This window comes from Limulus polyphemus, unplaced genomic scaffold (genome assembly GCF_000517525.1).
Source record: "Limulus polyphemus unplaced genomic scaffold, Limulus_polyphemus-2.1.2 Scaffold513, whole genome shotgun sequence".
Lineage (NCBI taxonomy): Eukaryota > Metazoa > Arthropoda > Merostomata > Xiphosura > Limulidae > Limulus > Limulus polyphemus.
In genome coordinates this window covers 161,380-174,281 of record NW_013666123.1, presented here as the reverse complement: position 1 = coordinate 174,281, position 12,902 = coordinate 161,380, and the positions used below count along the sequence as shown (strand labels likewise).

Genomic DNA, 12,902 nt, shown 5'->3' with positions numbered 1-12,902 from the left:
CTCTTATATTGCTACAATTTACATATATATATATATGTACATTTTGATATTGTTCTTTAAAGATATAAATTTCTCCTCGCATACATTATGAAACTTCAGTTTCCTTATAAGAATAAGATAAACGTGAAAAATAAAATCTGAAACTTTAAAATCCTTACACGGGGAGTGAGGGATATTTTAAACGTTTCAATAAACGATCTTCTTAAAGAATAATGTAACTGTTTACGCTACTATTTCTCAGTGTAAAGTGAAAAGGTGTAACATACATACACAAGACAAAGGAGATAAAACTTACGCGTAATCAGTCAAATAGGGACTGCCGATGACCCCTGCTGCTGAAGATATTGCAACGATGTGGCCTTTCTTGCGTTCAAGCATCCTGGGTAGAAATTGCTGTATGGTCTGTGTAAAAAATATATGAATGGTTACTAGTAAGGTGTGTTAATATTTTTGTTCACATTCCACGACAGAACGAACATGGTTTAACTTACTAGAGGGTAAACATTTTCTTTTGTGTTTGTTTCATATTCTTTAAAAATTAATAATCAATTGCACGCTGTTTATCAATTTTTTTTGTGCAGAACATGCCACCAACAGCAGAAAACTATTTTCCAAATTACGCGAAACGTTGTTTCTTTTTTTTTTCTTTCTTCGTACGAGCCGAGTATTTGACAGTTTCAAAATGCTTCAGAAATCGTTGGTTTATTTTAAAACCTCCAATCTCACACTCATATCTTCACTTAGCCTGGAGTTTTGACGAAGTCACTTACTCTTGTTGGAAATTAACTACAAGGTAAACATTGTTCTTCTTGTTCGGGTTGTAGTAATAAGTAATTTTCGTAATCCGCGAGTGTGATTAAAAGTATTTTATTTGCTTGAAATTAAGCACAAAGCTACACAATTGGCTATCTGTGCTCTGCCCACCACGGGTATTGAAACCTGGTTTCTAGCATATATATGCGCAGACATGCCGATGTGCCACTAGGGGGGATTTTAAAAGTGACCTTGCTACAGTTGTTGTAGTTGTACTGAGTTAAGCACAAAGCTACACAATGGGCTATTTGTGCCTTACTCACCACGGGTATCGAAACCCGGTTTCTAGCGTTGTATGTCTGCAGACAAACCGCTGTGCCACTGGTGGGGCAACCTTGCTACAACCCAGAAAAAAGGGTTCTTTATTAATTCATTTTCGTTGAAGATATATCTTGTTTTGTTGCATTTGATAAGCTTCTTACTCTTATTATACCTATTCCATTTCTGACCCAAGCTATAATTTTGTGTCTTGTTTTAATTAGTAGAGCTATAAGCTTTTATTTTGTGTCTTGTTTTAATTAGTAGAGCTATAAGCTTTTATTTGTGTCTTGTTTTAATTAGTAGAGCTATAAGCTTTTATTTTGTGTCTTGTTTTAATTAGTAGAGCTATAAGCTTTTATTTTGTGTCTTGTTTTAATTAGTAGAGCTATAAGCTATAATTTTGTGTCTTGTTTTAATTAGTAGAGCTATAAGCTTTTATTTTGTGTCTTGTTTTAATTAGTAGAGCTATAAGCTTTTATTTTCACATCATAATTTCCATCTACTCTTTCTCTTTTAAAAGTATTTTTGTATGCTCATTTGAACGTTTTTTGGTTAATCTGGCCTTGGCATTACGTGGCGGTTAGAGGGTTCAACTCGTAATCTGCAGTTCGCGGGATCAAAACCCATCATCGAACATGCTCACTCTGTCAACTGGGGGAACGTTATAATGCGAAAGTCAATCACACTGTTTGATTGGTAAAGATGCCCAAGAATTTTACGATGGGTTGTGTTGACTAGCTGCTTTCCCTCTAGTCTATCGTTTCAAAATTAGAGACGGCTAGCGCAAATAGCCATTGTGTAGCTTTGCGCGAAATTCAACAAATACAGCAAAGCAATAATTAATGTGCAAGTTTACTATGATTTCAGTTTTCAATGCAGTTTCATATTTTAGTTCCAGTGACACCTTCTTTTGAATTGTATCTTGAATCATAGGACATTTTTGTAGCTCTTAATACCTAATACTTTATTTCTGTTTTACCTTTGGCATTGGCGTTCCATTTTTATTATACCAAATAAGTAATTGACAAATTACGAGCACTCGGTAGTTTGATAGCTATCAAAAGGTTTATAAATGATGTGGTTCCATTCCCCATTTCGTAAAAGCTGATAACTCGGTATTTGCTAAAAACTAAAACTATTACTGTTTCCAACACGCGTCTGCGCAATACAGTCTTCGAGCAATTTCATATAATAGTATTATTATATTACTCGAATCAGGTACAACAAACGTATTTAATATTTCGGCTCGTTGCTGTTGAATCACGAGATAATTTCATCTGGCCTCTTTTTTGTTGATCTTTGTTTCATATATAAAGAACTGCATAGAAATAAAGTCTTATAAAATACAGTTATACAAACCCTTACAAAGTCCAGGTAATATTGAAGCAAACAATGATATGACTTTTTAGAATTCAAAGAGCAACAAAGCAGTATACAATGCTGAATCATTTCCCCTTAATATAACTAGAAATGTTTATTAAACGAGCTATGAATAAAATATTAAATTAGTAAAAGTCTTATTATGATATATCCAAATCGGCAGAAATTTGTTCACAGTTTCAAAACGCGATGTAACTTACCCAGAAATGAGAAAAAACGTTGACTTCAAAAGTCCGTTTGATATTCTGAGAGTTAAGGTTCAACAGTGGATCAACATGAATAACACCCGCGTTATTGATTAGAATTGTGACGTCACCAACCTCTTCTTGGACCTTTTTAGCTTGTTGTTCCACCTTCTGCAAGTCTGAAACGTCACACTCATAGGCATAGGCTTTGCCGCCATTAGCTTCTATCTCCTTAGCAACACTTTCACACGTGCTCTAAAAAAAGGTTTTGGTATAACTGCATTAAAATACAAATTTCATGTTGCATTTGTTTATAAAAAGACATTTTTGATAGACTCACAATAATATTAAACAGAAATAGGTATTATATTAAGACATTCAGAACTGTTTGTAGTACAACTAATTATTAATTAGCTATACTTTATGCATGGAATTGATGTAACGTATTATATTAAGATATCCAGAATTGTTTGTAGTACAATTAATTATTAGTTATTAGCTATGTATACAATTGATGTTATGTACGATATCCAGTTTCTTTGTAAAGCATTTAAATATTTGTTATTAGCTATAATTCATCTATAAAACTGACTTATTACAATAAATTGATTCGAAATATTAGAGAATTATATGAAAAAACTACACACAGATCTATTCATTCTTTTTATATAATCTCTATTAAGTTATATACAAAGGCTCTTCCACTGGCTCTGCTGTAAGTCTGGGGGCATATAACGCTAAAAATTGGGTTCGGATATCCACGGTAGGCGGAGCACAGATAGCCCATTGTCTAGCCTCGTGCTTAACAACAACCATACCAAATCTTCTAAATAACATTTCTGTACACAAAACAAAATTATGCCAGAAATATGATTTAGGTTTTGACAAAGTAATTAACATATCCTTTGATCATGAAACTATGTGAGAAAAAAAACCTGAAACCCAGAATATTGTACCATTCACCATTTGTAACAGAGCTATCACGAACTAAGCAAATAAAAAACAAGACTGAGCCTCTTGTAGCGGTAATTTCGACAGTTTTTATGGCGAATGGATACCTGTCGATGACTACTTACAATAAGATTACTCTGGAGAAGTGAATTAATTACCATTTCTAAACATATTTTGTTTCATCTACTTTCATTTGTGAACCACATCACACTTCTCCGTTATTTTTTTAAGGCCGCCTGGAGGGGTTTTCTGTTTTAACCACTCGCACTATTATAGAGTAGGGTATTTTTCTGTCAGTCAGTCAGCAGACACCAAAATGACGTCACATAATGAACGCATAATGTTGCAGTTTAACGCGCGCATGCCATGGATCACGAGAAGAATTATGCACTCTGTAGGCTACAACATAGCATGGCATATAAACTTTAAAAACAAGAAATAAAAATATTTGTTACTCTTAATTTTGGTTTTATTTACTCTTGAAACATAACACTTTCGAGGCCCATGCGGAAGTACATCTAGTTATATTGCTACTAGTGATAACATAAAATAATGTTTATGGATAACAAGAGACCTATTGATACATCTCTGATGTCCCATCCTCTAAACTAAACTATTAATAAATAAATTTGTAAAAAATCTTAAAGCCAACCCTTATCATTCACATAGTTATCAAGCTTTCTCTTAAACTCATTTAGATTTACTGCCCAATATCCGAAGGTAATCCATTCCAGAGGCCAAACACTCTGTTAGAAAAATATAATTGTCTTAGCTGAAGATGATTTCTACCTTGCCAAAATTTATATCTGTGTCCCCTAGTCCTACTATTCTTGCCGTTAAGTATGAAAACAAAAGATGATGCATCAACACTATCAATTCCCTTTACAATCTTAAAACACCTCAATCAGATCCCCTCTAACTCTTCTTTTTTCAAGAGAAAACTATTTCAGAGCTTTCTCCTCATATGATAATCCCTCCATCACAGAAACCATTCTAGTAACCCTCCTCTGAACCCTTTCTAACAGTTAAATATCCCTCTTAAGATAAGGAGCCCAAGACTGAATACAGTATTCCAAATGTGGACTAACCGTTGACCTATACAATGAAATTATAACCTCTTTAGACTTGTCTTCAGTATTTCAGTAGATACCACCTAAAATCCTATTTGTCCTACCACTAGCAACAACACACTGCTTGGATGGCTTAAGAGACTGATCAACCATTACACCAAGATTCTTTCACGACACTGTAAAAGTTATTCCTATCCAAATTATACTTGTAATTCAAATTATGATAACCCACATACATTATCTTGAATATATTATAATTAAAACGCATTTCTCATTTATTTTCCCAATTCACTAAATTATCTAAATCCTTTTGTAAATAAATAGCATCTTCTCCACAACTAGCAACACCCAAGACCTTAATATTATCAGCAAATTTAAGTAACTTATTGACCATTCCTTCATCTGTGTCATTGATGTAAATCAAAAAGAGCAAAGGTCCGAAAACTGAACACTGAGGTACCCCACTTATCCAGCTAACTTATCCCGCATATCTAAAGATATAATTTTTACAAGCCTTTTATGTGGCATCTTGTCAAAGGCTTTCTGAAAATCCAGATACACCAAATCTAAACCCTTACCCTTATCTACATAAGCAGTAACCCTTTCAAAGAATGTAAAACAAAAACTGTTAGGCAAGATTTTCCTTTAGTAAAACCATTATGACTATCGAATAAAATTATAAACTTTGTTAAATGGCTTTGCAAAGCATTTTTTATCAGACTTTTCAAAACTATTCTCGCAACTGATGCAAGTCTAATAGGCCTATAATTACTGGTACCTGCCCACAGTTCAATGACTGAGAAAAAATAGTAACAAGTGACCCACATATCAAATCTTTAACCTTCTTCAAAGCCCTTGGGGAAATATTATCTGGCCCAGGAAGCTTATTATTTTTTAAACTTCCCAATTTTTTCTTAACCAGCTCAGAATTAATGCAGTCATCTTGTTTGATCTCGTTTCCATTTATCAACTGATTAAAATGTAGAATACTGCTTAAATATTTGTCAGTAAAAACTGAAGAAAAAGCAGAATTTAATAACCCAACTATCCCATATGTATCAGATACAAGCCTTCCTTTATCACTCCTCAAGGGTCCTACCCCCATCCTAACACTTAAAAAATCCTTATTGTTAATTTTTACATTTTAAGCCAACCCTTTTTTCAAACATCATTTTCGACGTCCTAATTTCCTGTTTGGTCAACTTTCTTGGTCTTCTATAATCTTCGAAATCTCCATACCAGTCAATTTAAATTTCTTAAATTTATGATGCATTTCTATAATTTTATCTCTTATACCCTTTGTGAACTAACCTGGTTTTTACTTGCAGCCACCCTTTTCTTTCTATAAGGAATATATTTATCTTGAATATTTGAAAATGTATCCATAAAAAAATATCTGTATTTTATTAGTGTTTCTAAATAACTCAGTTGCTCAATTCACAACAGATAATTCTTGTCGCATTTCTTCAAAAAATTCTTCTTTGAAATTTTTAACCAAAATATCATAATTTCTGATCTCTATTTTTTTACAAAACATCAAATCTAATAGAGCAATGATCACTTGCACTCCGATGTTCCTCGATTTCCACCCAGTCACAATTTCTATATTAGAAATTAACAATAAATCTAAAATAGAATTGTTTCTAGTAGGTTCCTTGACAATTGGTGAAGAAAACCATCTTGAACAGTTTCAAAAAACATTTCTCCCTCATGGTTTGACTCCAGCATTTCCCAATCTATATGCCTAAAATTACAATCATCCATAACTACGATCTCATTAACAGCTTAAATCTTAATCTCACTGTAAAGTTTCTCCCTAATATCATCAATATCAACTAGTGGTCTGTAACAACTTTCCGCTAAAAGTTTTTTTCCTTTATATTAGTTAATAGAAACCCAAATGGATCCAATCTCCTTGCTATTATTTTTAAATTAACAGGTTGTAATTAACATTTTACAAATAAAGCCACTCCTTCCCTTCTCTTTAGCACTCTATTATTCCTATTAGTTAACCTATAACACTATATTTCAAAGAATACGTGATAAGGTGTATTTTGTAGAATAAGACAGTGGATAACGGTTTCATGTAAGTATTTACAATAAATGACGATAGCTTTATTCTATATACAATAATTTTTCGAAATACTGCAAATTCGATCGTTCTGAAATGTGTGTATTAAAAATGACCATTTTATACGTTTTCTTGATGACCGCTGGTAATTTTCATGTTGGTCCAGATGATTAAATTAGAACAAGGTCACACCTGCCATCTCTTTTCAGATATTTTTCCTTGTTGTCTTTCGTTACTCGATCATTTCGAAAAAGCTAACCACTAAAATAGTCTTTCCTGCAAACGTTCGAGGAGAAACAAACCGGATAAACAACTCCACCTTTTCTAGTTTAGGCAAGCTAAAACAAAGCCAAATATTCTTTAGCACTACCACAATAAAAAACTTCTTCGTACTAGTTAGCTATAAGTTCCACTTTTAACGTAAAAAGTAAGGTATCTAATGGAGAAATAATTGCATGGTGCTTACATTTTCCTCGAAATTTACAAAGCGTATTTTTTTGCTATGATTTTATATATGTATGCATGAAATTTGAAGAGGTTTTTCATGAAGCTTTCAGTAATATCTCATAAAGATACGTCTAGCGAGTTTTTATCATCTGATAGTATCCTTAATGTCGTCACGTGACTGTCAAACTAAGTATTTTGGAAAGTTGTGAAGGATAAATTACACAGGCCTGCGAATTTAAACTTCATTAAAGTTGGTTTGGTTTTAATAACATATTTTCCATAATTTAGCTACGCGGGTTTCGAAAATAATATTTTTATCACGTAAAGGCTTTTTTATAAATCGGGGGAAAAAAAACTCTCACTTAGATCATATTCTTATTTCATTTACACAATGAAAATTTTTTATTATTATGTTTGTTAACAAAAAATACAAACAAACTAAAGAAAAGAGAACATTGATGTCAAACAAATATGCATCATCATTCAACCTGATTTTTTGTGTGAAATCTACGTCTTTTAGTCTCAAGACTTCATGTTGTGATCTTTCGTTCATGTATTGCATTCTGACGTTTTGTGAAAAATCTGTACGTGATGGAGAAAAGGGATATCATTTTCGGATTCAGAGTACAGGAATTACTGTAGAACATGTAAAAATTTCAAGACAATAAAACCATCACTGGCGTGTGTTATCTGATATAACTTCCATTTAATTTGTATTTTTCAGAACATGAAAATTATTATTCCTTGGAGCACGTGAGTTATTATTACCCAGAGCATGAGAATTATTATTCCTCAGAGCGTAAGAGTTATCATTCCTCAAAACATGAGAGTTATTATTACTCAAAGAATGGGAGTTATTACTCCACAGAATATGGCATTTATTCTACTTCTTCACACCATGAGAGTTATTATTCTTCAGAACATATTAGTAAATATTTTCCAAAATATGAGAGTTATTAACCCAAATAACATAATATATCTTTCTTGAGAAAATTAGAATATTATTTTTCCTCAGAATAGGAGGGTTATTATTATTTAGAACATAAGAGTTATTATTCCTTAGAGTATGAGAGTTAATTCTTAGAGCGTAAGAGTTATCATCCTTAATAAAATTAACGTTATTATTTCGCAAACCATGAGATTTATTATTCCTTAGAGCATGAGAGTTATTATTCCATAGAACATGAGTTAATATTGTTCAGAACATTTATACACTGTTGATTTAGTTTTAGGTTTATTTGAAGTATACGTACATTCGTGTAGAAATGTCAAACTAAGAAATATAATATTTGCTATAATGCCAAGCTTATATTGCCTTTTTCAATAGTAAAAAGTTGCATTAAAATAGGAAATAAACAATCAAAGCGTGGAAAAATTTCTCTTCTTGCAAAATTGCTTTGAATAATTACCCAACATTCACTTTTCGAAGCCATGTTTTAAAGTTTATCTGAGACAAAAATGTAAATATATCATATTTTTGCGCGTTTTAAAACAAACATTGAACGCTGAAATTTTGTTGACTCTCGGTTTACCATATAAATATTAAATCATATGCTGTTCAAGGAGATTATTGACAATATACTATTAGATGTTTCCTAAACAGTAAATACGGTTGTGTGATATTATATGTATAAAATAAATATTTCTGTTAAAAAACTTTTTTTTTCATTAGTTTCTACTTTAAATGCATATTGACTTAAAGTCTTAGAGAAATTGTTTAGAATTATGACTGATATACTAAAAAACATCAGTGTGTTTTTTCAGTTATTTAAATGCAATTCCCAGCTTTCTCAATGAAATTTAATTGTTTTTAATTCAAGCAATTCTGTTCGTACATAAATTACTCATTTGCCTGAGTAGCTCCGTGTTAGATTCTAGGACAAGATATTACCACAATACATATTTTTTGTTAATTTACAAACTGTTATAAATCCTCTTAATTTTTATGCCCCAAAATATTCTGCTTTTTCAATACCACATTTTCTGGATTAGTATATATATAACAATACCACATTTTCTGGATTAGTATACATAACAATACCACATTTTCTGGATTAGTATATATATAACAATACCACATTTTCTGGATTAGTATATATAACAATACCACATTTTCTGGATTAGTATATATAACAATACCACATTTTCTGGATTAGTATATATATAACAATACCACATTTTCTGGATTAGTATTTATAACAATACCACATTTTCTGGATTAGTATATATAACAGCCCAGTGAGAACGATGGATAGAAAGTTGACGGTTTTTTGTGTATCAGTTTAAACATTCATGTCTTTTTTTTTCCTCGATCGACATATAATATTGATTTTATGTGTATCTTAAAAATAGTTTACAGTTCTGAGTTTATATTACTCAATCATTTCGTGTTTTACACCCAAAAGTATGATATAATACTTAATGTAACTTTTACTATACTTACTCATACACCGACTATACTTACTCTTATACTGACTCCATTTTCTCATACACCAACTATTCTTACTCTTATACTGACTCCACTTACTCATACATCGACTATACTTACTCTTATACTGACTCCATTTTCTCATACACCGACTATACTTACTCTTATACTGACTCCATTTTCTCATACACCGACTATACTTACTCTTATACTGACTCCATTTTCTCATACACCGACTATACTTACTCTTATACTGACTCCACTTTCTCATACACCGACTATTCTTACTCATATGTATACATTATTTTGTTGGTCAATTCAATTCCCACGACCCGAGATCTCCCGTTTTATACACTACTAATTTTATTATATTAGAGCTTTAGAAGATGAACGAATTAATATATATCCTTTCTTAAAGACACATCTAATGTAAAAAACTTCAAAACGAAGACTGCGATATATTGTGATAACTATGTATTTTTGATTAAACTCTTATGTCATAAAAGTGTCAGGACACGTGACTTGTGTCACTTCATTCGTACTGATATAAAAACGTCACAAGACTGTTTTTCTGTACTTTGGTTCTTGTAGCCTATCTCATAAAAAAGAAAAACACCATCTAGTAACAGTATGTGTTTGAATGACCTCTACTTAACTAATCTCCTAAAATTACTGATGTAGTCCACATGGGGCCTACTGTTTTTTCTAACTATTTATGCTTGTGGATCCGTAAAGTACTATTAATATTGCAGCTAATCCTTTTAGGCAATGCTGAGGTCTATGTATTTTGGTTGTAAAATGAGTGATCTCAACCAATACTTTTGGTCATTTCTTTACATTGAGTGATGTAACACGCAGAAATAAAAAATTACTATATATATTATGTAATATGTTAAACCTAAAAGGACGAATACGCACACGTACGCCACCTCTACTGGTGATTTCATAATAACATCACAGTCCGTACTGTGAAAATAGTACTGTAAGTAATATTTCTGTTTCTGTAGAAAACAAACATTATATCCGTTTGAAGTACCACTTGAAATTAACCTTTTCATTCAAGAATCACGCGAATCACACCTGAACGAAATTAACGACTACTGAATGTTTTATTCTATGAGTGAGCATTTTAATATTTTTATTTATTTTTTTACGCGAATGTGTGCTACTTTTTGTTAAGACTGATTATACTCAAAGCGACAAGATAGGTCAGTTAATAACGGGATATTCGACAGAATATATATACTGCATAGTATGTTTATACGCGACAAATGCAGAAACATCAAGATGAAATGAAGACAGAACTAATTTATTTCGAATGCTTTTAGCGTGGGATATGTTTAAGTTTGATCAACACTACAGTATTCAGTACGGAGTGCAATCGTGGATGAGTTTATGATCTACAATACTATCTTCAAGTACGGAGTATAACTGTGAATTTATCTTTAAGGTTGATATACACTACTATCTTCAAGTACGGAGTGCAATTTTGGATGTGTTTAAGTTTGATCTACACTACTATCTTCAAATTTGATCTAGAATACTATCTTCAAATACGGAGTATAACTGTGGATATATCTTTAAGGTTGATCTACACTACAGTATTCAGTGCAGAGCATAACTGGGTATATGTTTAAGTTTGATCAACACTACAGTATTCAGTACAGAGTATAACTGGGTATATGTTTAAGTTTGATCAACACTACATTATTCAGTTCAGAGTATAACTGTGGATATATGTTTAAGTTTGATCAACACTACAGTATTCAGTTCAGAGTATAACTGTGGATATATGTTTAAGTTTGATCAACACTACAGTATTCAGTACAGAGTATAACTGTGGATATATGTTTAAGTTTGATCAACACTACAGTATTCAGTTCAGAGTATAACTGTGGATATATGTTTAAGTTTGACCAACACTACAGTATTCAGTACAGAGTATAACTGGGTATATGTTTAAGTTTGACCAACACTACAGTATTCAGTACAGGGTATAACTAGGTATATGTTTAAGTTTGATCAACACTACAGTATTCAGTACAGAGTATAACTAGGTATATGTTTAAGTTTGATCAACACTACAGTATTCAGTACAGAGCATAACTGTGGATATGTGTTTAAGTTTGACCAACACTACAATATTCAGTACATAGTATAACTGGGTATGTGTTTAAGTTTGACCAACACAACAGTATTCAGTACAGAGTATAACTGGGTATATCTTTAAGTTTGACCTACACTACAGAATTCAGCACGAAGTATAATTGGAGGTATCAAGATGGCTCTGCCACATGTAAACTTATGAGTTCCACTGAAGAAGCGATCATTCATTAAGCATCACCACATTATCATACTCGGTTTCGATTCATCGACGACATATTCTTTACTTGGCAAGGTTATGTCATATTTCTCTAGAAATGAATTGGTTATATATGTTCTTTACTCATCATAAAGTCACCGCCGATTTTTCCACATTAGGAGTACAATTCCTAGATGTCACTATCATAAAACATTCAAACAAAACTCTAACGAACTGACCTTAAGGTGAAACTCTTTGATTAACACGTATGGCTTCTCTTCGGCAGCTGTCATTGTCTACAATGTACCTGAGATGAAAGGAAATTGAAAAACTAACTCTGCATCGGACGATATAATATGTGTGTGTTTTCTTATAGCAAAGCCACGTCGGGTTATCTGCGGTGTCCACTGAGGGGGAACCGAACCCTGGACGATATAATAAAAGAAACTTTGTAAGTAACTCAATAGGTTGTATTTCACAGATCAGAAGAATGTAGCAAAAGGCAAAACGCGTCTTGTGACGACATACAACTTCCGTCTCCCTCTACAGTCCATCATGATAAATATCTTCCATCCCATTCTTCACGTATCGCCTATTCCCCCCCCCCCAACACAATGATACAAACATACATATGGAATTGTATATCTTATTCTCACAACATCGGCACGACCGCGGGTCAGCGGCACTTAGGTACCATATGCTCAATCAGAAAGGTTAAATATATCTGTGTAAAATATACAGTACCGTGCATGTTAACTAAAGTAACGTAAATAAAAAACTACGCTGGATAAGAATATCAGAAGAAAGACTAGGAAACTAATTTCGTCACTTCCATGTATCATCTTCAATCCTACACAGTTTCTTCCTCAGAATAAATGTGCCCCCACAGCTTAGGTAGCATCTGATTGTCTGTGTGGGCACATTTATTCTCAGAAGACTTTGTACGATTGAATTTTTGTTTGTTTGTTTGGAATTAAGCACAAAGCTACACAAT

At 32.5% G+C, this 12,902-nt stretch overlaps 1 protein-coding gene across 2 annotated transcripts in view; it reads right to left on the bottom strand.

Moving 5' to 3' along the window:
* LOC106458784 (17-beta-hydroxysteroid dehydrogenase 13-like) overlaps positions 1 to 12,902 on the bottom strand; it is a 39,862-nt gene that overhangs the window by 16,002 nt on the left and 10,958 nt on the right. For both annotated transcript variants that reach the window (XM_013918334.2, XM_013918333.2), the window contains exons 2-3: positions 2,655 to 2,894; positions 296 to 402 (exon numbers count right to left, since the gene is read on the bottom strand). In XM_013918334.2, coding sequence (XP_013773788.1) covers positions 296 to 402; positions 2,655 to 2,894 — 347 coding nt within the window. The remainder of the gene's footprint in view (positions 1 to 295; positions 403 to 2,654; positions 2,895 to 12,902) is intronic.